This window comes from Notolepis coatsorum (genome assembly GCF_963971535.1).
Source record: "Notolepis coatsorum genome assembly, chromosome: 12".
Classification (NCBI taxonomy): Eukaryota; Metazoa; Chordata; class Actinopteri; order Aulopiformes; family Paralepididae; genus Notolepis; species Notolepis coatsorum.
Window position 1 is genome coordinate 42002517 of NC_140176.1, and position 27004 is coordinate 42029520.

At 44.6% G+C, this 27004-nt stretch overlaps 1 protein-coding gene across 1 annotated transcript in view; it reads left to right on the top strand.

Annotated features, from left to right (window-relative positions):
• esyt2b (extended synaptotagmin-like protein 2b) overlaps nt 1–26261 on the top strand; it is a gene marked incomplete at its 5' end in the record, with an annotated part of 88317 nt that extends 62056 nt beyond the window's left edge. Inside the window, 14 exon segments of the mRNA XM_084325817.1 lie at nt 4221–4310; nt 4712–4807; nt 6045–6146; nt 8943–9005; nt 10084–10158; nt 14634–14720; nt 15194–15343; nt 16704–16934; nt 16936–17057; nt 19848–19946; nt 20697–20828; nt 22056–22161; nt 25280–25329; nt 26092–26261. Coding sequence (XP_084181943.1) covers nt 4221–4310; nt 4712–4807; nt 6045–6146; nt 8943–9005; nt 10084–10158; nt 14634–14720; nt 15194–15343; nt 16704–16934; nt 16936–17057; nt 19848–19946; nt 20697–20828; nt 22056–22161; nt 25280–25329; nt 26092–26137 — 1449 coding nt within the window. The 3' untranslated portion in view covers nt 26138–26261.
• Between the last annotated feature and the right edge of the window lie 743 nt (nt 26262–27004).

A 27004-nucleotide genomic window follows, 5' to 3' on the forward strand; every position in this document is an offset into this window, starting at 1 on the left:
ACATAAGTGGGAATTCCTGGGGAGGCAAAGCTTGCTTCATAAGTAGTCTGTTCTGTTGTGTTCTCTTCTGCTGATTAGCCGCTACTCTGTAACTGATGGATGAAAGGCGGTGTTACTAATGACATTACTCCCAACGTTACTCCCAACATCCAGCCATAAGCTGCTGATGAATCAGGAAACCAAATAAATAGTAACAAAGTAGTCCAACAACTGCTTCAAGCTGAAAGCATGAAGTGCTCCGAGACGATAAAAGGCAGCGCAAGGCAGGCGACGCAACCAGTGGTCCAGTGCAACTAGTGCTCTTAGCCAGTAAACCAGTGGTCCAGTGCAACTAGTGCTTCTAGCCAGTAAACCAGTGGTCCAGTGCAACTAGTGCTTCTAGCCAGTAAACCAGTGGTCCAGTGCAACTAGTGCTTCTAGCCAGTGAACCAGTGGTCCAGTGCAACTAGTGCTTCTAGCCAGTAAACCAGTGGTCCAGTGCAACTAGTGCTTCTAGCCAGTAAACCAGTGGTCCAGTGCAACTAGTGCTTCTAGCCAGTAAACCAGTGGTCCAGTGCAACTAGTGCTTCTAGCCATGAACCAGTGGTCCAGTGCAACTAGTGCTTCTAGCCATGAACCAGTGGTCCAGTGCAACTAGTGCTTCTAGCCATGAACCAGTGGTCCAGTGCAACTAGTGCTTCTAGCCAGTGAACCAGTGGTCCAGTGCAACTAGTGCTTCTAGCCAGTAAACCAGTGGTCCAGTGCAACTAGTGCTTCTAGCCAGTAAACCAGTGGTCCAGTGCAACTAGTGCTTCTAGTCAGTGAACCAGTGGTCCAGTGCAACTAGTGCTTCTACTCAGTGGACCAGTGGTCCAGTGCAACTAGTGCTTCTAGTCAGTGAACCAGTGGTCCAGTGCAACTAGTGCTTCTACTCAGTGGACCAGTGAACCTAGTCAGTGGACCAGTGGTCCATTGGTGCTTCTAGCCAGTGAACCAGTGGCCTAGTGCAACTAGTGCTTCTAGCCAGTGAACCAGTGGAACCAATCAAGCCCACACACCTGCCATGCCGCATGGCAATTAACTGCTAATTAATTGTAGCAATGATGGGTGCTACCCTCCCTATGTTCAGACCCGTCAGGGACGGGCTTGTATTCACTTGGTCTTGTTTATTGCACATGGTACTCAGACACATGCAGTAGGGGTGGGGGGGGGGGGGGGGGAAACCGAGATAGTGCCAGTATCGATATATAAAGATCTTTATAATAATAACACATTTTAATAGAAAGGTGATAAAACAGATGATGTATAAATATTTTTATTTCAGATGTTAACAACGCTTTCCGTTGGGGAAATAATTTGCATTTGAAAACAGGTAATAAATCGCAATATACTGCAATATATCCCAATATATCGTAATATACCACAATATATCCCAATATTGTTATATTACAATATGGTGACTCTAGCATTGTGATAATCATGCCGTGGGGCCTCTGGTGATTTTCAGCCCTAACATTAGTGTATATATACTGGTTCCCCCGACGGCATCCACTGGTCAGATCAACGGAAAGACAAAAATGCTTCCCTAAGGCCAGGTCCTCTGTCTGCTGCCGGCGCGCTCCTCTGCTCACTCTCTGGTCCTCTGTCTGCTGCCGGCGCGCTCCTCTGCTCACTCTCTGGTCCTCTGTCTGCTGCCGGGGAGCTCCTCTGCTCACTCTCTGGTCCTCTGTCTGCTGCCGGCGCGCTCCTCTGCTCACTCTCTGGTCCTCTGTCTGCTGCCGGCGAGCTCCTCTGCTCACTCTCTGGTCCTCTGTCTGCTGCCGGCGCGCTCCTCTGCTCACTCTCAGGTCCTCTGTCTGCTGCCGGCGAGCTCCTCTGCTCACTCTCTGGTCCTCTGTCTGCTGCCGGCGAGCTCCTCTGCTCACTCTCTGGTCTGCTGCCGGCGAGCTCCTCTGCTCACTCTCTGGTCCTCTGTCTGCTGCCGGCGAGCTCCTCTGCTCACTCTCTGGTCCTCTGTCTGCTGCCGGGGAGCTCCTCTGCTCACTCTCTGGTCCTCTGTCTGCTGCCGGCGCGCTCCTCTGCTCACTCTCTGGTCCTCTGTCTGCTGCCGGCGAGCTCCTCTGCTCACTCTCTGGTCCTCTGTCTGCTGCCGGCGCGCTCCTCTGCTCACTCTCAGGTCCTCTGTCTGCTGCCGGCGAGCTCCTCTGCTCACTCTCTGGTCCTCTGTCTGCTGCCGGCGAGCTCCTCTGCTCACTCTCTGGTCCTCTGTCTGCTGCCGGCGAGCTCCTCTGCTCACTCTCTGGTCCTCTGTCTGCTGCCGGCGAGTTCCTCTGCTCACTCTCTGGTCCTCTGTCTGCTGCCGGCGCGCTCCTCTGCTCACTCTCTGCTTCATGGTCACTGTGTGTCTTCAGGCCCAGTCCCACTGTGTGTCTTCAGGCCCACTGTGTGTCTTCAGGCCCAGTCCCACTGTGTGTCTTCAGGCTCACTGTGTGTCTTCAGGCCCACTGTGTGTCTTCAGGCCCACTGTGTGTCTTCAGGCCCAGTCCCACTGTGTGTCTTCAGGCCCACTGTGTGTCTTCAGGCCCAGTCCCACTGTGTGTCTCCAGGCCCAGTCCCACTGTGTGTCTTCAGGCCCACTGTGTGTCTCCAGGCCCAGGCCCACTGTGTGTCTTCAGGCCCACTGTGTCATGTAGGAGAGACAGAGTCAATGACCTATAACTGTGCCAATTAACCCTCCTCCACCACCGCTTCACTCCTGTCCACTGCAGCCCAAACCACACCCCTCCTCCCACCATAATGACCTGCAAAGGGAGTTATAGTGAATGTTCAGGGACTGAATCGAATTAAATGTATTTTTCTTATTATCGTTGTCTGCCGCAGCTGACAAAGGTTCTGGAATTGTATCTTAATTGCCATCCTTTTGCATCAACCTGCTGAACCAAGATTCAAGATTCAAGAGGTTTATTTGTCACATACATACCAGGGCATACAGTGAAATGCGGGTGGCCATGCCCGCTTTGATTGTGCAATAATACTAATAATAAAATAGACATAATAAACAGGTAATAAAATAGACAGAAAAATAGGCATGATAAAATAGACATGCTAAAGTCCTGAGAGTGCAATACAATGTTAGCTACGGATTTAAGGCACTGGGTCCTATGTACACTACTATACAATATACAGTTTTTACTCTATGTCCGTATGCTATACTTGCTATATCTAAACTATACTAAATATACATATATTATACATACATACAAATATACATATAACTAAACATCAATAAGAGCTACTGTGTTCCCTCTCTGTGGACCTAACATGACGTCAATAAGAGCTACTGTGTTCCCTCTCTGTGGACCTAACATGACATCAATAAGAGCTACTGTGTTCCCTCTCTGTGGACCTAACATGACATCAATAAGAGCTACTGTGTTCCCTCTCTGTGGACCTAACATGACGTCAATAAGAGCTACTGTGTTCCCTCTCTGTGGACCTAACATGACATCAATAAGAGCTACTGTGTTCCCTCTCTGTGGACCTAACATGACGTCAATAAGAGCTACTGTGTTCCCTCTCTGTGGACCTAACATGACGTCAATAAGAGCTACTGTGTGCCGCCTCTCTGTGGACCTAACATGACATCAATAAGAGCTACTGTGTTCCCTCTCTGTGGACCTAACATGACGTCAATAAGAGCTACTGTGTTCCCTCTCTGTGGACCTAACATGACATCAATAAGAGCTACTGTGTTCCCTCTCTGTGGACCTAACATGACGTCAATAAGAGCTACTGTGTTCCCTCTCTGTGGACCTAACATGACGTCAATAAGAGCTAACTGTGTGCCGCCTCTCTGTGGACCTAACATGACGTCAATAAGAGCTACTGTGTTCCCTCTCTGTGGACCTAACATGACGTCAATAAGAGCTACTGTGTTCCCTCTCTGTGGACCTAACATGACGTCAATAAGAGCTACTGTGTTCCCTCTCTGTGGACCTAACATGACGTCAATAAGAGCTACTGTGTTCCCTCTCTGTGGACCTAACATGACGTCAATAAGAGCTACTGTGTTCCCTCTCTGTGGACCTAACATGACGTCAATAAGAGCTACTGTGTTCCCTCTCTGTGGACCTAACATGACGTCAATAAGAGCTACTGTGTTCCCTCTCTGTGGATCTAACATGACGTCAATAAGAGCTACTCTGTGCTGCCTCTAACTTTCACGTTTGGTTCCATTGTAGTGGTTTGATCTGGAGGAGACGTCGACTGGGAAGCTGCACTTAAAGCTGGAGTGGCTGTCGCTGCTCTCCACTCCAGATAAGATGGACCAGGTAGAGGAGATGAACAGATGGATAGATGGTTGAGTGAATGGATGGATGGTTGGATGAGGGAATGGATGGTTGGATGAGTCAATGGATGGATGAGTGAATGGATGGATGAGTGAATGGATGGATAGATAGGTGAGTGGATGGATGGATGGATGAGTGAATGGATGGATGGATGGATGAGTGGATGGATGGATCATTGGATGGGTGAGTCAGGGAGTCAGTGAGTGAGTGCCATGCTTGGATTATGATGTAATAACCGGTCTGCGGTTGTGAACCATCCTTTGCAAACATCCTGGCTCTGACTTGGCACCAGGCCTTTGTGACAGTATCAGCTGGTGTTTGGAGTTCTGGATGCATTGACCGTCCTCTGTGACTGACCCTGCACGTCTCTCCTGTTCGACAAGGTGCTGAGGAGTGTGCGCGCGGACAGAAGCCTGGCCTGCGACGGGCTGTCCTCCGCTCTGCTAATGGTCCACCTGGACTCGGCCAAGAACCTCCCTGTGAGTTTTACCGGACCGTATGGCGAGAGGGATGTGGGCGTGTTCTTGTGTCATCATTTATATTTCTGTATCTCTGACACTGTCACATAAACATGGGCTTCTTTGCTGAACCTGTAGCAATAGGCCTCTGACTAATAGTGTTCTAAGGCAGCAACGCATACTATATGGGTTGTACCTGTATTTGACAACACACTTATTGTTCTACGCTCCACCGCGAAACACACAGACACATTGTGGGAAATGCCAAGAGGAAGACATATATTGATTATTTGGTCAAGTCAGCGCAATGCCATTGTTTATTGTTCTCTCCTCAGGCTATAGCTTACTTGTGTTGCTTAGCGACACCTCAGTGGCTAGTTACTCTTTACTCCTTCTGAGAAATCTATACTTGACTGCACGCTGACCTATAGGTGACCTCTGCAACAGGAGCTAGGGTGTATTCTCCTCCTGCTGTAGCAATCCCCACATCTGGTCCAGACAATATACTGGCTTTTGTAACCTGTAAGCCGAGAGTCTTGTCTTCTGGCAGGTCCCACGATAAGGAAGCCATCGCCGCTCAATGCTTTCATTTATCTCCACTCTTAAAGGTAGAATCTGGCAAAAGAGCCCCGCTTGGTGTTGTGCTTTGTTTATTTTTTTGTTTTTGTCTGACGTGTGGGTTGGGGAGTTTAGTAACTTTCATCACACTGTGAATTTCTCCAGACATCTCTTTCTTGGTAGAGTCCGAGGTTGTGGCCCAGCAGTATCAAGTATCAACCCCTCCCCTTCTATACCCACTGAAATCCAACCCACACCTCAGACAAAAACTGTAAACAAAGCGCTGTACCATGTCGTCATCTTTTTGCCTGGTAGTTGCGCTTCCCTACTGTTGGTCTGGGCAGGGTGTAGACTATACCACAATACCACATGCATCCTCCGATACATGTGGAGTCGCCAGCCGCTTCTTTTAACCTGACAGCCAGGAGTGTCACTGGGAGAACGTAACGTGTGCAAAGGTTCACGCTATTTCCCCCAGAACCCCTCCCTGCTGAACAGGCGCCCCGACCGACCTCTACTCTACCCAGACTGTTTGACGACATTATACAGATTATACCTTTTAAGAGTGAATACACCCCCCCCCCCCCCCCCCTTCTCTAGGATTATGAGTCTGACACTTTGCCCTTGAAGGCATCTCAACCCTCATAGCTTTACCCCCCCCCCCCCCTCTTTTTATTCCTCTCCCCCTTCTCCACCCAAGAGCGTGTTCACAGGGAGCTTGGGATGTGGAAACTTAAGCACACGGAGGGCGTCTGGCCTAGTCTTTTGTGAGAACAACACCTCCGAGTATAGAACCTTATTTGTGAGTCTTGTGTCTGGTACTATGCATCCTGACCTCCTAGCGTTAGTGTTAGCCGTGTGTGGTGTCTGGTACTATGCATCCTGACCTCCTAGCGTTAGCGTTAGCCATGCGTGGTGGTGTTGTTGTTGTTGAAGTGGGTTGAACCACTAACCGGCGTTCCTGTGGACTTGAACCGCATTATAAGAGAGCATGTGGATTTAACATTTGCTGCATGGTTGTATTGTATGGTCTAACGGCAAGTACTTTTTCGTGTGACACCAGTAACTGCTGATGCTGATTATGGTTTCTTACAAAAGGAAATGACACAGGATAGACAATGTGGAGGAATCCCTTTCGGTTGTCCCAAGACAATAGCTCAAATCTCACACCTCTGGGAGAGCCGAGGGTCTACAGCTCTCACCCCTCTCTACTCTCAAGGCCAGTGTCCCCGTCTCTCCCTCAGTGTTCTCCCAGTTCATTTGACTTACATTGTACTTTGTACCATGTAGTTCACTATTAAATCTGTATTGATCATGAAGATCTGTCCACGAGCATAACTGATGAATCGGGTTCCACCATAACCGTGCGGGGAGCCAGGTAGACGAGTTCTACCCCCGGAATTATAATGAAGAGGATGGGTTCTGTGTTGTCATAGAAACGTTTGGAAAACGGCGTCCACGTTACCACCCGGAGACAATGGCTACATTCACACTGCAAGCCTTAGTGCTCTATTCTGATTTATTCCTCAGATAATTTTGTTTGGATTTTCACATTGTTATTATTATTATTATAATTTTTAAAATGTGGCCAAGATCATATTCCATTGTGAACCGGTCACGCTCCTGAACTGACCCGCATGCGCAAATGAATGAACAATAAAGAAGATGAATGTAAAATAAATGTTAACAAGTGTCAATCTAGAGACTGACGTAAAAGTCGCATGACTGTGACTGAGGTCGCATTGCAAAAGTAAAATCGGACCTGTATCTGATTTACGACCACATATGAAAATGGCCCAAATCAGAATTTAAAAGATCAGATTCGATGTCATAAAACAGATCTGAGTCACGTAAAAATAAATCTGATTCTGGCCACTTTCGCCTGCAGTCTGATCGCAGCCAAATAGTGTTTGTAAGAAGCACTCTGTATGTAATATAGTGTTGTAAGAAGCACTGTGTATGTAATATAGTGTTGTAAGAAGCACTGTATATGTAATATAGTGTTGTAAGAAGCACTCTGTATCTAATATAGTGTTGTAAGAAGCACTGTGTATGTAATATAGTGTTGTAAGAAGCACTGTATATGTAATATAGTGTTGTAAGAAGCACTGTGTGTAATATAGTGTTGTAAGAAGCACTGTATATGTAATATAGTGTTGTAAGAAGCACTGTATGTGTAATATAGTGTTGTAAGAAGCACTGTATATGTAATATAGTGTTGTAAGAAGCACTGTATATGTAATATAGTGTTGTAAGAAGCACTGTGTGTAATATAGTGTTGTAAGAAGCACTGTATATGTAATATAGTGTTGTAAGAAGCACTGTGTGTAATATAGTGTTGTAAGAAGCACTGTGTGTGTAATATAGTGTTGTAAGAAGCACTGTATATGTAATATAGTGTTGTCTCCCAGCGCTGAGAGACTTTAGTTATTCCAGCAGGCTGCGACCCGTCCTCCTCCTCTACTTCTAGGCTCTACCCCCCAATTTGTTAGTGAGTCTGTCAGATCCAGATTATGTGATTTCCTTTTTATTTTATTTTATATGCGTCACTTGAAAGCCAGAGTTATCAAGCGTCTAGTGGCACGGCGAGCCTGCCAGGGGGATTATAATGATCCGGTTTCATCTGCTGTCGGCAGAGCCAATTATCCTGGAGTTCTTTACCGGAATAGAATGAGTGTAATGTTTTTTTCTTGTTATGCCAGCGACCTCAGGAGCTCAGCCAAGCCTCTCCCTGATGCAAAATGCCCTCATTCTTCAAGGTTCATATATACTTTAATTTGTCCATGGCATTTAGCTCTTATCCCCAGAATATCTCTCTGCAGAGTCAACCGTGGTATTGAATCTCCTCAGTCTTATCTTTTAACACATTACACTGCAAAAAAAACAACAACAACATCTTAATCAGTATTTTAAGTTTATTCTCATGTCTTAAAATCATCTTTTCAGAAATCTTGCCAATAGGGGTGAGATAGTTGTTCTTATTCCAGTCCGACTTAAACTTGTTTCTTAAGACATTTCTCAAAACAAGTGAGGATCTCTTGAAATGAAAATCTCAAACGTACAACTGTTGTGATTGGAGGATGAAGAGAAGAGGGCGGGATTTGAGATGGGTCAATTAGGCTGGTCACTCCTACTTAAAAAAAAATTGTAATCCTTGAAACAACTTGGATTTGTCTTGAAATAAGTTAAATAAATGTCACTGCATTGGTAAATGATTAAATTACTTATTAAGATGGAGTGTTTTTGCAGTGTGTACATGTTGTTCATTGTTTATAAAAAATAAATGCCCTATGCCCCCCCACACCCCCCATCATCCTCTCTAGGTTGTCCTCATCCCTCTAGTAGTCTACCCCCCACCCCATCATCCTCTCTGGGTTGTCCTCCCTCTAGGCTACTGTATACCCCTCCCCCATCATCCTCATCCCTCTGATCTATATCCCCCCCATCATCCTCTCTGGGTTCTTCTCATCCCTCTGGTCTAACCCCCCCCCCCCCCATCATCCTCCCTGGGTTGTCCTCTAGCCTCTACCATACAACTCCCATCCTACTAATGGCGGGTGTGATTTTCTTCCCCCCCCCCCCCCCCTTCGGCTTAAAGAGCAACCTGTTAGATTTCAACTATGACGGGTTGAAGCAAGCCTCAGTCTTTAAGGCCCTGAAGGTAACGTAGGAGAATGCGGCCTGCATGTCCGGATCGTCGTGTGTCCCCCACCCCCCATCTGAAAGTGCACCACCGCCTGCCGTTGTGTGATTGTGATGACATGAAAAACAAGCACAACCCGAAACGCCTTTGCTCTCTCACATAAAATCATGCATGAAGAGATGGATGCTCACCTGTTCTGTGCCCACAGTACGTCACGCCTCACTCCGTCGACGTGCTGCAGCCGCGGCTTCTCCGGTACCGCGGCGAGCCACGCCTGACGTCTCCCGGGCTTATTTAGTCTCCCCCCCACGCCGTCTTCTTGTGCACAAGGAAATGTTCCGTGTTCATTATGTCACCCCGCTTGTTATTCGCAGAGTTGAATGCGAGAGCATGTGAAGTAAGTAGAGAATAAATCCAGTTTCAGTGTCACCGCATCGACTGCATCGACTACATTTTGATGCGTTTCAGATCCTCATGGTATCATGGTATTTCTGCCATTTAATTGAATATGTGGGGGAAATCCTGTATATGTTTGTTTAAAAATTTTTACTTTTCCCACTTACGGACCTCTAGAAAGCACCTAGTGACCCTTTTTGTTTTTAACCAGCTCAAACAGGAAGCAGATATCAGCACCTTCCAGGGGAGCAGGGGTCAGAGCAGGGGTCAGAGTGTGGCGTAGTTGTGTGTCTCATTAGTCCGGTAACTTTAGGCTTCTTCGCTGTTTCGCCTCCCCGGCCGGTATCTAGGCTACGCTCTGCAGCCGATTCTGAATCATGCCCGAGCTGTCCAGGCGCTAAAATTAGAATGCAAGGGTCTGCCTAGTGTTGCCTGCAGCCCTGCCTGTTAAGACCTATGGTCATTTACTCTCTCTCCCTCTCCCTCTTTCTCTCTCTCTGTCTCTCTATCTCTCTCTCTCTATCTCCCCCTCCCTCCCTCCCTCCCTCCCCCGTCAGACACAATATCCTTTTTGCCACAGTGTGTCTCCTCTGTAACCTTATGAAGGAAGTGTTTGCGATGCCGTTCTACCGTATCTGACATTGTGTTCCATTGTTGTTCTCTGTCATTGAGTGTTGTTCTTTCTGACCCTCTCGTGTAGTGTGGCAAGAAGACCAGCAGCGAACCCTGTCCTTGCGTCCACTTTACCGTGGCACACAAACCATTCCACAGTAAGGTGAGGACACGCCGTGGAAGAGGGGACGTTTCTGTAGAGAATGATCAACTTGTTTATTCGATGGGTTTTCAAGATTCAAGATTCAAGAATGTTTATTGTCATGTGCACAGTTAAACAGACAGTTTGCCATATAATGAAAATCGTACCTCTACTAGTCCGCCCTTCACACAAAAGTCAAAAGTGTTTGGACATCGCCATATTTCTGGATGTTTGCGTTTGAAACTATACTGTGTTTTTGTTGATTACATGTTAATGTATGGTCGGCCAGCTTAACTCATTCAGCGCCATAAACTGTCCCCATCTCTGCCGCTTCATGCCAGCTTAAAATGGTCCTTTTCGCAGTGTTTCACGATGTTTGCAGAGCTGTGGGTGTGTTCTGTATTATAGCTGTGGAGACAATGGTGTAGCTCATTTGACAGACACTACTTGTAGTACAACATGGAAAAAAGAGTTTGTTTCTACACACTGTAGTTTGTAGTTTATTACACACTAAACATAGCACATTTCCAAGATAATCCAGTCTTTTTCCATAGATCGCGAGATAAAAGTCGTTATGTGCAATAAGCCCAAACCGTTCTGGTTGATCCCCTGAAACCCCAAATACTCCCAAATCAAAGTTATATACCATGTACACATGTACCTTCACAAAATCATTATGGGGGGGTCGTTTTAACTCAAAACCATGATCGTGTTTGTCGAGCATGTTTTACGTCCGGTAAAACACAAAACTGTTAGAAAAACATGTTTCAGGTTCGGTAAAATAGACATAGAATATACCTTACCTTAGCCAGAAGGTATTCCAAAAAGAATAATTCCAAGTGATCGCATCGCCATTACCAGTGTATATGTCTATACACGTTTCGATGGGAAATACGCTTCGGCAACGGAATTTTTTAGGCGATCAATGTGAATCTCTGTTCAAGCAGGAGGAGGAACCCTTACAAAAAAAGAAAAAAAAAGGAAAACGTGTATCCAATCAAATCAATCAAATCCCTTATTTAACCAGATAAGCATCATTGAGATTAAAATCTCTTTTTCAAGAGCGATCTGGCCAAGCAAGGCAGCAGAAAGTTTCAACATAAAAAATACAGATAAAACATTCACAGCAAGCTCCAATTTCAGGCAAGTTATCAAACAGGCAAGTTATCAAACACAGTTGCACTGTCCGAGGGAACTGAATTCGTAGTCGGATTTTAAAATGGCTTTAAATTCTCAGAGGGTGACCAGTCCAGCGACTTTGGGTCATTGAAAAGCGATATACAAAATAAATGAATTATTAATTATTAGTCCTGATAATTTTAGGTCCTCCTGTATCTTGTTCCAGGATGAAGGAGCAGCATATTTAAAAGCCCTTTTTCCTAATTCAGTTCTCATATAGGGAACATCCAGTTTTAGGGCAGCTTGAGAACGAAGGGCGTACTTGTATTGCTTATTGCACAGAAGCACGCTTAGGTACGAGGGAACCAGTTTAAGCAGAGCTTTGTGCACAAGAGAGAGCCATCGAGAAAATCGCCGTATTTGTAGAGATGGGTAACTTGCAATGGCATATAGGGTGCAATGGTGCACTCGATTGCCACATCCCGTGACAAAGCGTAAGGCAGAATGGTACACAGTATCCAGCTTTCTAAGGTACTGATCAGGTGCATACATGTAAAGTAAGTCACCATAATCGAATAGTGGTAAGAAGGTGGTCGAGATCAGGTGACTTCTCACTTTAAGTAAAAAACAGGACCTGTTTCTGAAAAAGAAGCCGAGTTTAAGCTTCAGCTTCGACACAAGTTTATCTATGTGAGATTTAAACGTAAGGTTCTTGTCCACTGTAATGCCTGGATATTTAAACGTACAGTAAGGTTCTCGTCCACTGTAATGCCTAAATATTTGTAGGAAGCAACCCTTTCGATGTCAGTCCCTCCAGCAGTAACAAGTGTGGAGCCAAGCCAAGCCATTCCAGTTCAAAGGTAGGCGATACTGCCACCTGGTGATATTCAATCGGCATTGCAATTCCAACGTAGGCAAACGAGCCAGGGACGGCTAGAATGATCCGGATGATGATGTAGAATGGGGATCAGAGGAAAAAGATCAAAGGATCTAAAAACTAGTTTACTCGTTATTGGTGCTCAACGTTTGGCAGCCAATAACGAGTTTACCCGAGTTTACTTGTTATTGGCGCTGATTCAGTTAAAGGGGCACTTCACAAAATGTTTTATTTATTTATTGTTAAATTTGGAGAACGCATGTCGAGAAGACAGTTGGTGTGATGTGATACGCTGTCTTGCTGGGGTCCGACCTCATCTCTTATTGTTATATAGAGTAGGTTGCGCTGGAAGTAGGGTTGGATTCTTATGGGTCCCACTCTACTTTTGAAGTATTCTTTACACAACCAACAAACAGTTTCTTTCTGTCGGGGATAAACAACCAGAGGCGTTTAAATGTTTCCCTTTGAGGATTAAGCTGTAAACTACGTTCCTGTCTAAATTACTCTGGTGTAGTACAGAATACATGAATGGTTAAAGCCCCATTCTGTGATTTCTTAAAAAATTATTCACGGGGTCAGACCCGACCTCATCTCAGAACCTTTATTATTGTCCTACAGAGTAGGATTGGCTGGAGGTAGGGTGGGACTCTTCTGGGTCCCAGCCCACGTGGCTGTGGAAGGCTGTTAGATATAGCAGCCAAGGAGGCACTGAAACAGAAGGAGGTAGACTTGAGAGCGACACTGGGGGGATCTAACTGTCTGTCACAGTCTTATAAAGGAGAAGACGATGAGGTGGCAGAAGGAGTGGGAGACGGAGGAGAGAGGAAGACATTATTAATAGAGTACAAGGTAGTGTTGAGATGTTCTGGGGGAATGATAGGAGAGTACAGTGTGTAGTACTTGAGCCTAGCGAGAGGCAGCGTCGACGCTAACAGGTGTCTAAGTCTGCCGGAAAGTAGAAGAAGAAGGTGAAACAATGCTGATTTATTTTGCACATAATCTCACACGCATCCTCTTAACAGTTTTACACACATTCATTTAGTTTCACAGTTTTTGAGAGTAGATGAGTTTGAATATGGCCACCAGGGGTGTCATCTGGGACATTAAATCCATGCGTTGTGTTAATACACCTCAATGAAATGATGTAGATGAAAACATAGCAATACGGCTTGTCTTATAAGGACTGCTACCGTATCGTTTCATTGAGCTGCAATTGACACAACACAAGGATTCAGTGCCCCCGATGACATCACTGGTGGCCATATTCAAACTAATTTACTCTCGATACCTGCAAACTAAATTAATGCGTGCAAAATGGTTTAGGGTTTTTGGATGCGTGTGTGTGAGAATATTTGCAAAAATAAATCAGCATTGTGTTTTTTTTGGCGAAGTGCCCCTTTAAATGCGTGGGTATTTGTATCCATACCAGAGGCACCGTTATGGAACATACAGCCGCTTCCTGTCGGTGCCGCGGTGTCCCTGTTTCAATGTGCCGGAAGCGTTCGGATGAAGATTATAGTGAGAATTCCCTCGGTACGTCATCGTGAAGTCATGACTTACAAAGAATCATTGAAGTCAGCATCCTTTACAGTTCACACAACCAACAAGCAGTCGCTTCAGTCAGGCATGCCGCATAAACAACCAGTGGTTTTAGTGTTTCCCTATTAGGACTAAGCTGTAAACTACGTCCCTGTCTAAATTACTCTGGTGTAGTACAGAATACATGAATGGGTAAAGCCCCAATCTGTGATTTATTTATATTCACATACATTCTTGGTCTATTTGGAACTTTATTAACCCATTGTTAAGTTGGACTGTATAGATCTGTTTTATTCCACAGTTTACAAAATTACCAATGCTAACAAGCCCCACAGCCATAAAATACAGCGAAAACAATAATAATAATAAAAGAAATCTAATTAATAAAATGTTATCAAAATTAATGTTGTTTACATGTTGCACGCATGTATACCTTCCCTACTTCCCCTTTCCTCATGTGGAAAGCACCTGATTGGATAAATGACGTGCTGGTGCTCTAGTGCGACATCTAGTGGCTAAATGTTATCTATAGCACCTTTTAATGGTGTCGCTGTCCAAATACTTTTGGAGCTTTGACTAATAGATTTCTCCATTTAAATAACTATGTTGTCAATAACCTTTAATATCAAAGACTGCTCACATCACATCACCTTTATGAAATGATATTGGGTTTGGGCTCAGCTCTTTCTTTTATATAAAATGTTGATGACTTGTTCAGAGTGCACCTGCAAATGAGAGCTCACACAAGAGTGTTTGCCCTTTTGAATAAAATAGAAATATATTAAATGTAAATTCACTGTCAATTCAGACAACTCAGGAAGTGGGTTCTCTTCCAAATAAAAATATCAGCACGAGAGAACGAATGTTCTGTCTTGAGGACCGTTTTTGCTATTTCTGTTTTGATTGATTCAATTGAAAGTGAATTGAGCCCACCGCTGACAACCTTTTTGTCCCTCCTAAGATCCGGTATAAGACCAGCGATCCTGTGTGGGAGGAGACCTTCTCCTTCCTCATCCACAACCCCAGAAGACAAGAGCTGGAGGTGGAGGTGATGACACGCAGTCTCACTTAAAGGGGCACTTCGCCAGAAAAACAACACTGATTTATTTTGTGCATAATCTCACATTGAGGACATTGAATCCTTGTCTTGCATTGATTACAGCCTAAATTATGTAGAAGGAAGAAATAGCAACAGGGATTGCAGTACGAATAGTTCCGTCTCCCATCGTTTCAATGAGCTGTAATTAACATAACACAAGGATTCAGTGTCCTCCAGGGACATACATTCTAACTCATTAATCTCAATGAGTCCAACTAAATGAAAGTGTACAAAACTTTTTTACATTTTGGGACCTGTGTGAGATTAATGGCAAAATAAATCAGCATAGTTTTTTCGGTGAAGTGACTCTTTTAAAATCTCACTCATAACATCTACTGTTTTCTAACTGTACCAACCGACAGGCAGACGCATTGTTTCCAAGTTATCTCAATAATAACATCTTCGATTTACTGTATGCCCAGGTGAAGGACGACAAGCACAAGTGCACCTTGGGTAATCTGGTGGTGCCTCTGAGCATCCTGCTGGCAGAGAAGGACATGACCCTGACGCAGAGCTTCCCCCTGAAGAACTCTGGGCCCAGTTCTACTCTCAAGCTCAGGATGGTCCTGAGGGTAAAGATGGACGCTCGCTAGCATGCATAATATCCTGTGTGATGTTATATGCTTTTTTTAATTTTTTTTATTAATTTGCTTATTTCTCGACATCTTCTGATTTAAATTAGTTTTTTTGTGCCAGTGAAGTGGAGACAGATTTTTAACCTCTTGCGTGCCGTCACACGTCGCAGCACATTTGCCCTCGTTTGGCGGCTGTTTTAGTGTCTCTGAACCAATACATCGGTGAAAGCTAAGATGGCCACTGTTTGATTGACACCCTACTTCACCTATTACATGCTTCCAATTTCGGGTTATAAGATCAAACGGCCAACGAGCCTCAGTTTCACCTCCCGGTGACTGGACCAATCACCTCCGACGGTTAAAATTATTGGCCATTTTGTAGCCAATGAAATTCTGGAAACGACGATACCTCACTTGAGGGATGTTTCCCAGGATATATAATGGTTTTCTCTCTGTGTAAAGGTCCAGACTGGTTCGACATCTGCTGTGCGCATTACTTAATTACTATAAACATACCTATACATACCATTAAAAAAACATTGTGTTTTCCAGCTAATACCTGGAACCTGTGTTTGTAAAATAATTCAGACCAAATTTTTTTTTTTTACAGTAGCACTCAGTGATTCTTTCTGTTGTGGAAGAAGATTCAGAATGTTTCCTTTCAAAAGAGGCCAGACTCCTGCATGTGCTATGAATGGTTCAAGAATAGCATTCAATTTACTTTGGGTATGCAATCGACAGGCGTTGTTTTTTTTAAGTTAAAAGTAATCAGTATAGGTACATACATCATTATAAGGTTTTAATATATATCTATTTTTGAATATAAATTACGTTAACGCCTTGTGCACATCCCGTCATTTTTAGACGGGTTGTTTTCACAGGTCTCAAAGCTAAATACATAGATTCATAAATAGTAAGGGTGCAATTGGAACAGTAAGTCTTTGTTGCACAGTATGGCATTGGAAATGCTCTCTGTTCTATACTCATTACTTTCAATAAGATTAGATTAGATTAAAATGTGTTGTCATTATACAGCACAAGTTCAGTATAATGAACAAGAAGTTTGGCATCCAACCAGAGTGCAAATGTAACAGTAAAGTGCAACAGCAATATACAATGTACAATTAAACTGGGTATAAAATATATAAATTAGTACTACTATAGTATAGTGCTAATCAGATGTACGTACAGAGTTGTAGTATTAATATGTACAGTGGTACAGGTATAAAAACAGTATGGTAGTAGTAATTCATACTGGCCCGCAGCATAACTAGTAAGAGTAGGTAAGGGATACAGTATGTACAGACATAGATATAGTATCTATCCTTCAGTCCATGTGTGGTTGTTTTCACCACAGATCCTGTGCCTAGAGAAGCAAGGAGCGTCAGACCAGCCTTCCTCGGTCCAGGTCAGGAAGGCCACCGTGACCCAACCCACCGCAGGCCCCTCCCAGAGGCGCTCCACCTCGGAGTCCCCTCCCCCTCCGCCCACCCCTCTTCCACAGCCTATGGACGCCTCCACCCACACCCTCCATCGCAGGGACGGAGAGCCGTACGCCGCCAGCCCCATCCGCAGCTCCTCTGACCTGCACCTGCATCTCCGGCTCCCGGAAGTACCTGCCCCACAACGACTCCACCCCCAGCCTGGCCTCGGACATCTCCCTGCCCTTCGCCACCCTGGAGCTGCACCAGAGGCTCCGACTGCTGCAGAAGTAAATATATGTTGTTGTTTTTTGTTTGTTTGTTTGTTCTTTCTTTCTTTCTTTCTTTCTTTCTTTCTTTCTTTCTTTCTTTCTTTCTTTCTTTCTTTCTTTCTTTCTTTCTTTCTTTCTTTCTTTCTTTCTTTTTTCCTTAATGTACACACACACACACATGACAATATCAAAGGCTTGGATCCAGACTGGGGTGTAAGTGGGCAAAACTTCATATTCATATCATATTAATGGTATTTCACGCATTTTAATATAATGTTATTCCTGTGACCCAGGACAACTTGGTCAATATTTACAGTATGCTAGACACCTCTCTCTCCTAATGCTAGAGACCTCTCTCTCCTAACGCTAGACACCACTCTCTCCTGACGCTAGACACTTCTCTCTCCTGACGCTAGACACCACTCTCTCCTGACGCTAGACACTTCTCTCTCCTGACGCTAGACACCTCTCTCTCCTGACGCTAGTCACCTCTCTCTCCTGACGCTAGACACCACTCTCTCCTGACGCTAGAGACCTCTCTCTCCTGACTCTAGACACCTCTCTCTCCAGACACTAGACACCTCTCTCTCCTGACGCTAGACACCACTCTCTCCTGACGCTAGACACCTCTCTCTCCTGACGCTAGACACCACTCTCTCCTGACTCTAGACACCACTCTCTCCTGACGCTAGACACCACTCTCTCCTGACGCTAGACACCTCTCTCTCCTGACGCTAGACACCACTCTCTCCTGATGCTAGACACCTCTCTCTCCTGACGCTAGACACCACTCTCTCCTGACGCTAGACACCTCTCTCTCCTGACGCTAGACACCTCTCTCTCCTGACGCTAGACACCTCTCTCTCCTGACGCTAGACACCTCTCTCTCCTGACGCTAGACACCTCTCTCTCCTAACGCTAGAGACTACTCTCTCCTAACGCTAGACACCACTCTCTCCTGACTCTAGACACCACTCTCTCCTGACGCTAGACACCTCTCTCTCCTGACGCTAGACACCTCTCTCTCCTGACTCTAGACACCTCTCTCTCCTGACTCTAGACACCTCTCTCTCCTGACGCTAGACACCACTCTCTCCTGACGCTAGACACCACTCTCTCCTGATGCTAGACACCTCTCTCTCCTGACGCTAGACACCACTCTCTCCTGACGCTAGACACCACTCTCTCCTGACGCTAGACACCACTCTCTCCTGACGCTAGACACCTCTCTCTCCTGACGCTAGACACCACTCTCTCCTGACGCTAGACACCACTCTCTCCTGACGCTAGACACCACTCTCTCCTGACGCTAGACACCACTCTCTCCTGACTCTAGACACCTCTCTCTCCTGACGCTAGACACCACTCTCTCCTGACTCTAGACACCTCTCTCTCCTGACTCTAGACACCTCTCTCTCCTAATGCTAGACACCTCTCTCTCCAGACGCTAGACACCACTCTCTCCTGACTCTAGACACCTCTCTCTCCTGACGCTAGACACCTCTCTCTCCTGACGCTAGACACCACTCTCTCCTGACGCTAGACACCACTCTCTCCTGACGCTAGACACCACTCTCTCCTGACGCTAGACACCACTCTCTCCTGACGCTAGACACCTCTCTCTCCTGACGCTAGAGACCTCTCTCTCCTGACGCTAGAGACCACTCTCTCCTGACGCTAGACACCTCTCTCTCCTGACGCTAGAGACCACTCTCTTCTGACGCTAGACACCTCTCTCTCCTGACGCTAGACACCTCTCTCTCCTGACGCTAGACACCACTCTCTCCTGACGCTAGACACCACTCTCTCCTGACTCTAGACACCTCTCTCTCCTGACGCTAGACACCACTCTCTCCTGACGCTAGACACCTCTCTCTCCAGACGCTAGACACCTCTCTCTCCTGACGCTAGACACCTCTCTCTCCTGACTCTAGACACCTCTCTCTCCTGACGCTAGACACCTCTCTCTCCTGACTCTAGACACCACTCTCTCCTGACTCTAGACACCTCTCTCTCCTGACGCTAGACACCACTCTCTCCTGACGCTAGACACCTCTCTCTCCAGACGCTAGACACCTCTCTCTCCTGATGCTAGAGACCTCTCTCTTCTGACGCTAGACACCTCTCTCTCCTGACGCTAGACACCTCTCTCTCCTGACTCTAGACACCTCTCTCTCCTGATGCTAGACACCTCTCTCTCCTGACGCTAGACACCTCTCTCCTGACGCTAGACACCACTCTCTCCTGACGCTAGACACCACTCTCTCCTGACGCTAGACACCACTCTCTCCTGACGTTAGACAGCTCTCTCTCCTGACGCTAGACACCACTCTCTCCTGACGCTAGACACCTCTCTCTCCTGACGCTAGAGACCTCTCTCTTCTGACGCTAGACACCTCTCTCTCCTGACGCTAGACACCTCTCTCTCCTGACGCTAGACACCTCTCTCTCCTGACGCTAGAGACTACTCTCTCCTAACGCTAGACACCTCTCTCTCCTGACGCTAGAGACTACTCTCTCCTAACGCTAGACACCTCTCTCTCCTGATGCTAGATACTACTCTCTCCTAACGCTAGACACCGCTCTCTCCTAACGCTAGACACCTCTCTCTCCTAACGCTAGATACCGCTCTCTTCTAACGCTAGACACCTCTCTCCTAACGCTAGAGACTACTCTCTCCTAACGCTAGACACCGCTAAGCCCAGTTAGACCCTTCTGGGCCAACACAGCCTTGCACACACACCCTATTAAATGTTCCTGCAGACTGTGTACTGTACGTGACCCGGTCTGACGGTGTTGTGTTCACAGTGGCTCCGCCCCCAACCAGCACCCCCTGGGCGAGGTCCAGCTGACCGTCCGCCACAGCCCCCAGAGGAACAAGCTCATCGTGGTGGTGCACGCCTGTCGGTAAGCCCCGGGGACCACGGTGATGATGGTGATAATAATAGTGGCGATGCAACAATAACACACTTCATTTGTATGGCGGGCTTTCCGCTTTTACAAAGCGCTTCACAAAGTGAAGTGAATGATATAATGGAGTGCGTAAGAATTTGTTTTACTTACGTAATTATTATCAGTGAAAGCTGGATACATATTTGTCAAGGCCTCTTTGAGAGGGGGTCATCAAACATGGACCTTAACCGTAACCTTAATCTTGGGCTTAAGTGTTGGTCGGTGAACAACCCCACTGAATCCTTTTCATTTAGGTTTAAAGACCCCATCCGTACTCTCAACGTAAGCAAATAGGGTCGCCCCACCACTGAAAATAAACAGGATATGAATAGAGACATGTTTTCATTCTCTTGTTGATTGACTGAGATATTGATACAAGGAGTAACACTGTACAACAGGTTAAAAAAAAGAATTACTTTACGATGTGCCTGCCTGTCAAAGGTTTGTTTATGTTATTAATGTTTGTAAACACTGGCATAAGACAGACCTATATATATATATTGTAATTTACAAGTTCAAAAGAGCAAATCTTCCATCCATGTATATACATCCACATGTATAAATACATACAAAATGGTGGTCTGTCGTAGGATCTTATTTCAGACATAAACAAACGTCTTGTGCTAGTGAACATGTACAAATGATGAGATGACCTTAAGGAACATGCAATTAACCCTGAGAACATGTGGTCTGGTGTGTCCTCAGTAACCTGATAGCTTTCACTAAGGATAGCTCGGACCCTTTCATCCGCCTCTACTTGCTGCCAGACAAGAGCCGGACGGGACGGCGGAGAACGAGTGCGCTGAAGAGGACCCTTAACCCCGTTTACGACCAGACGTGAGCCACTGCTACTGTTTGTTTCTTATTATGTCCACCGATCACGTGGGTGTGTGTTCTCGAAACCATCCTGTGTCCTGATCCACACTGTAGAATTAGGCGGTACGTGTTGAAATGCAAGTTTCAGTCGAGCCGTCAGTGTCCCGTTTCAGGGCAAGTCCTGAATCGTTCATGTCAAGATAAGATAAGATAACATAAGATAAGATATTCCTTTATTGATCCCTTTGTGGAAATTCGGCCACCATAGCAGCATGGGGGAGGGGGGGTACAGGTACTGTATGGGCAGGGTAATAGTAGAAAGACCTAAATATAGGCAATAATAGTATAGTAAAGATAAGCAGTGAAAGAAAATATAATTAATTCTGAATATAAGAATATGAGCAAGTAAACGGTGTAATCAAAGGTGCAGATGAGGGTCTGTATGTCCTATCAGTTATATTATACGTTACAATAAATATGGGTAATAAAACACTTAGAATCTGAATATATACTATGAGTATATATTCAAGTAAGCAGAATTTTTTTTCAATGCAGTATATTATTTTATTAGTTTCATTCATCTCCATTTTAGCGTTGCGTTAACGGTGTGATATAACGACTGTATGACATCCGAGTATGAATCTCTTGCTTGTAAACAGGAATACGATTTATGAAGCAGAGTTACAAGAATTCATGAATAACATTTATGAAGTTATATGATAAGTCACGATTAAATAGTCCACGGCAACAGGTCTCGTTGATACCGTCTCAGATGATTTCCTCATAGATCAAGCCGCATAAGATTTATGACTCGAGCTAGACTTGAGTCCTCACCTCTGTTATATATTCCGGTTGCTCACAGGAATGGAACTTAAAAAACAATTTAAAAAGCTGTTCAATCTATGCGAGAATGCACACTGTGTCAATCATGAACCCCTAGACACTCTTTTTGGAGAAGCCCCAGGAAACCAAGCGTTTCTGATGAGAGGGTTGAACCAGCACATGATGGACACTTCAATTAAGTGTGTGTGTGTGTGTGTGTGTGTGTGTGTGTGTGTGTGTGTGTGTGTGTGTGTGTGTGTGTGTGTGTGTGTGTGTGTGTGTGTGTGTGTGTGTGTGTGTGTGTGTGTGTGTGTGTGTGTGTGTGTGTGTGTGTGTGTGTGTGTGTGTGTGTGTGTGTGTGTGTCTGTGTGTGTGTGTGTGTGTGTGTGTGTGTGTGTGTGTGTGTGTGCGCGCACGTGCACGTAGGTTTGAGTTCAGTGTGTCTATGGTAGAGCTGCACAGGAGGACTCTAGATGTAGCAGTGAAGAACGGAGGGAGCATCCTGTCCAAGCACAAAGGCCTCCTGGGAAAGGTAACTGTGATGGATTCTTGTTTTGTTGTGGGCGGGTAGTAATTGTTTCCCCACGTCCCAATTCCTACAGTCATTTCATTTCAAACCTTCATTTAAACTCGAAAGGCAACTGAAGTTTCCCTCATTTCCAGTCATGTCGAGTGTGCAGCTGCAGCATGCCGATCAATTCTATCACCGTAGGCCAAGATAAAATAATCTGCTTTGACAACTCTCTTCCTACTAATCAAAGGAAAGCTGATTGATTGATTGATTGAAAACTTTATTAACAGATTGCAGAATGGGTACAATACAGTACGGCTCAATACACACAATTGTTAAGGGGATGCAGACCAGAGAAAGACTTTCGTCTTGTTTACATCAGGGTCCCCCATTTTCAATTCATCAGAACATATATGACACACACGACATACAGATAGTCAGTACTGCTACATCTATACATTTATGACATACCAGATGGTTCTGTTTCTGTACAGGAAGCCAATTTACTGCCGCAACCTGGAGGCGAAGTTGTTCGTGTGGAATTTAAATGTAAATGTATACATACAGAAATAAGCTAAAGAAAAAGCATAGAAAACCAGTTATCAAATAATAACAAAGAGACAACAAGACAAGGCAAAGAGCAATTAAAACAGGTACAACTTGGTTGACAAAAGGTTGGAGATCAAGGTTTTAAACTCTGCAACAGGGGAGAATCTCAGTATTTTAAGGACTGTTGGAGTTCATTCCATGAGCTAGAGGGGCATCATAGCAAAAGGCTGATTTACTGTACCCTGTTCAGAGCAAACTCTGGACACCTTAAGGACAACCTTAAGGTCCCCCGGTCATGGAAAACCTGGAAAGGCCATTGAATTATTTATTTTTTCCAGCCCTGGAAAGGTTTTGGAAAATGATATGTGTCAACCGGTTAAGTATTTAACTTCTAACTTGGTTGGTTGATAGATTTAGTTACAGTAGGTGTCCTTTTGAAGTAATGGATTACAATCCAAATAACAAATGTCCTGATTACATAAACCATACATGAAGTGATAGTGGTGGCTAGTGAAACCAAGAATCCATGTTATGGTTATACAAATAAAAAAAACTCTTGCCAATATCAGTGCTGGAAACTGAGGGTTATGTCACAGAATAGTCAGGGGGAAAGTCATGGGATTTGATTCACAGAGACGCATTGAAAAACCTGCTGACCCAAAACCTCTACTGCTTCCCCGTCAGCATGCAGCTCCCTGGTGCCTTGTTATCTCTGCCTCTGTCTGGAGAGTTGCACTCCCCTGTCCAGTCATGTGTTTTAAGAGTCACTGCGTAGGCGGCTGGGTGGCGCAGCGGTCTAAATGCTTGTCACCAACGCGTGAGACACCGGTATTGAATCCGGCTGTCGGCGTTGCCTCCGGCTTGGGCCGGCCGTCATACTGACTCAATTGGCAGAGTCAGCGGGAGGGGAGTCGATGGGTGGTAATCTGGTCGTTGTAAACAGCGACTCCTACAGGTCAGTCAGGGCGCCTGCACAGCAAGGACAGGAGATGTCGAGGGTGGTGTGAGCCTCCCACACGTTACACCTTGCCAATGAGAGTCCGCGCTGGCAGGTGAAAAGAAGTGGCTGGCTGACTCCGCATGTATCGGAGGGGACATGCGATAGATTCTTCAACCCTCCCTACGACCGACCAGCGAGCAACGATCAAGACAGGGGAGGGGGGAATTGGCACGACTAAATTGGGATGGGAGAAAAACAGAAAAAGAAGGAGAAAAAGTGGATTAAAAAAAAGTCACTGCGTGAATAGCACTGACTTGCCAAACACTTTTAATTCCTTCTTCTCCCGCTTTGAAAGTTCTGACTTTTTAGAGAATATCTCTGTATGCATGGAACCCCAAAACAAAATGGTTATTTCCCAAGATTGGGTCACAGCATCATTGAAAAAGGTTAAACCAAGAAAAGCTGCTGGTCAAACTCGATATGCGGGCGCACCCTGCACCACTGTGCTGATCAGCTTGGTTGGGTGTTTTCTAGACTCTTCCAGATGTGTGTAGATCTACTGTAGGTCAAATCCCCACATTATGGAAGACGTCAACCATCATACCCATCCCTAAGTCAAAAGACTCAAAAGAATTGAAGGACTTTAGACCAGTGGCGCTTACCTCATTAACAATGAACGTTTTTGAGAAGTTTAAAAAAAAACACTACTATGTCTTTTATTGAGGGTAAATTAGATCCCCTTCAATTCGCATATCAGCCAGGTAAAGGGGTGGAGGACGCTATGCTCTTCATCTTGGACATTGTGTACAAACACCTAGAAACACCTGGAGCTCATGCTAGACTTTTATTTGCAGATTTCTCTTCTGCTTTTAATAAAATGCAGCCCCACATTTTTATTGAGAGGCATGACTCTTATTTTAATCTCCCACACCAGCTTCTCATGCTGATTCTAAATTTCCTCACTGAATCTGAAGGGGGGTTATATAGAGATAGTGGTTAATGTGACTTTTAAAGATGTTTAAAAATGTATCACAATCTCAGCGTAAAGGCTGCTTAAAATGGTTGCCATGGTAACTAAGGACTCAGTGGTATAGATGGCATTTTTCTGTCACAAAATTGTCGTTTTTGGACATTCCTGACCTACTGTAGTACTAGTACTGCTCAAGGAATCTGGGCAAATCGGTGAGAACTGGGGCACCAACAGTGGTTCTGGGCAACTTCAGAAAACGCTTTGCTTTACTTGCAAACCTGCTTGCTAGGGCTGGGCGGTATGGCTGAAATATTATATCATAATAGTGTTGTTTGACAGTATAAAATGTTATTTGACAGTATTTCTTTTTTGTTTCAGTACACGTCACACTTGCAATGTATTTATGAGGTTTTTCGTTACTAAATGATGCGATGTTGAAGCTACTGATGCTACATTATATTATGAGTCTGTCTACGTATTATTTAGGAGACTAGATATTGATACCTGAGGGGTCAGGTTTGCTGGTTGACATGTGCTGTGGTGCAGGTGTTATTGCACTACAGCATACAGTGTTTTGGAAAAGTAATACTTCCACGCTCACTAATTCATAAAGAATATTTTATTTCTATGTAAACTTAGAATTGAATTTCAACTGAATTATATTGCTTGTGAAATTACAGGTGCTGGTAGATTTGAGCGGGGACGATATATCAAAAGGATGGACCCAATGGTAAAGTTGTTATTTTTCATGTCATCTAGATATTTTATTGGCACAGTATTGAGTGATAACATTGGTATAATGTAGGGACGCACCGATCCAGATTTTTTTGTCCCAATACTGATACAGATACCTGGGCTTTGGGTATCAGACGATACAGAGTACTGATCCGATCTGTTACTTTTAATGAACAGTATAGACTTGGACCATCATTTGGGGTCATTGGTAAAAAATTATTGAGATCAAATAAAATGTTCTCCATTAGAGAGAGTAAAAGTGTCAAAGATATACCAAATCAAGTCACCTTTCTTTGATTTCTGGCATGTTGGACATCTTTCTTGGTATCGGACTTTTGTTTCAGGGAAATTCTCCGATACCGATATTCTACCCTGGTATCAGACCGATATCCAATACCAGTATCGGTGCATCCCTAGTATAATAATAAACGTTAATAATAAACTTTATTTGTATAGCACTTTTCATACAGAAATTGCAGTTAAAAGTGCTTCACAGCAGTAAAAAAATAAATACAGGCATAAGCTAGCATAAAAAAGATAGAGAGGTAGCAAGGTAAGGTAAATCACAGTTTTTCACATTAGGATCTAACATCCCAATAGGCCTCTCTATTTACAGTTTCATAATGGGATGTACAGTATTATTGATTTCTCAGACTGGAAGTATTTTTATATTGTATCTTTCCTTCCTGGTATAACTGTGTAGGAGTTTCCGCTTTTAGTGTTGCAATATTTTTAATGTTTGTCTTCTCTATCGTAGGTATGATCTCAGTGAGGATGGGTCATCAAAGATTCTCCAGGCGTGAGGACGCAAGACCCCGCCCTTGTACATCGATACACCCCCTCTGTAATTTAGTGATCTTAATCATCTTAAGGGCACATCATTTCTTGTTTTATTCATGTACCTTCTTGCATTATAGACCTTTTCGGTGGAACTGCGTTGCTAGGTAACCGCTTGGGCCTATTGACATTAGCAAGCACCGCGACAGGAAATGAAACTCTGGCCCGTTTAGAATGTATGTGGTCAAGTTCGAAACGGTCTATAGTTGTTTTTGTTCATTTCATTTTACGTCGAGAGTTTTTCATGAATGTCCTATGATTTGAGTGATGCTCACCTACTGTAGTGTTGACTATCAAAAGAGAATTGCCTTGTTTTCTAAGTTGTTTTATGTAAATATGCAACGGTTAATATATGTACACGTATTACAAATGTGCAGGGTTTTTTACCGTGTTGTTCTACACACTATGTTCCTTAAAGGAAATGATCACAGTCGGGCGAAAACCTTGTATCTCACATTTTGGTGATTTTTTTTTCATTTTTTTTACTTGAATTGAACGTTTTCAAAGTCCTCTTGTGTTGTGAGCAGGTTTCGTGAAACTCCTTTCAAAACAAAAAGTATTACCTAGGGGAAGAAAAAAAGATACATAGGTGTCAATTAAAAAAACGGGTGAAAGGTTTTTGCTTTTGCTTTTGCTTTTGGAGAAACTAGGTTTCCACCTGACAGAAGCGTTGCGCTGAAATAGTTATTACTGACAGTTATTACTGTCACACTGACTCAGTGATTTGCTTCCAAAAATACCACTCCTACCAAAGGGACAGTTATGGCCACTAAAAGTAGATTCAAGTAGCAGACTTTTATTGTGTTCGTTTTTAATATTTGAGGTCATGCAGT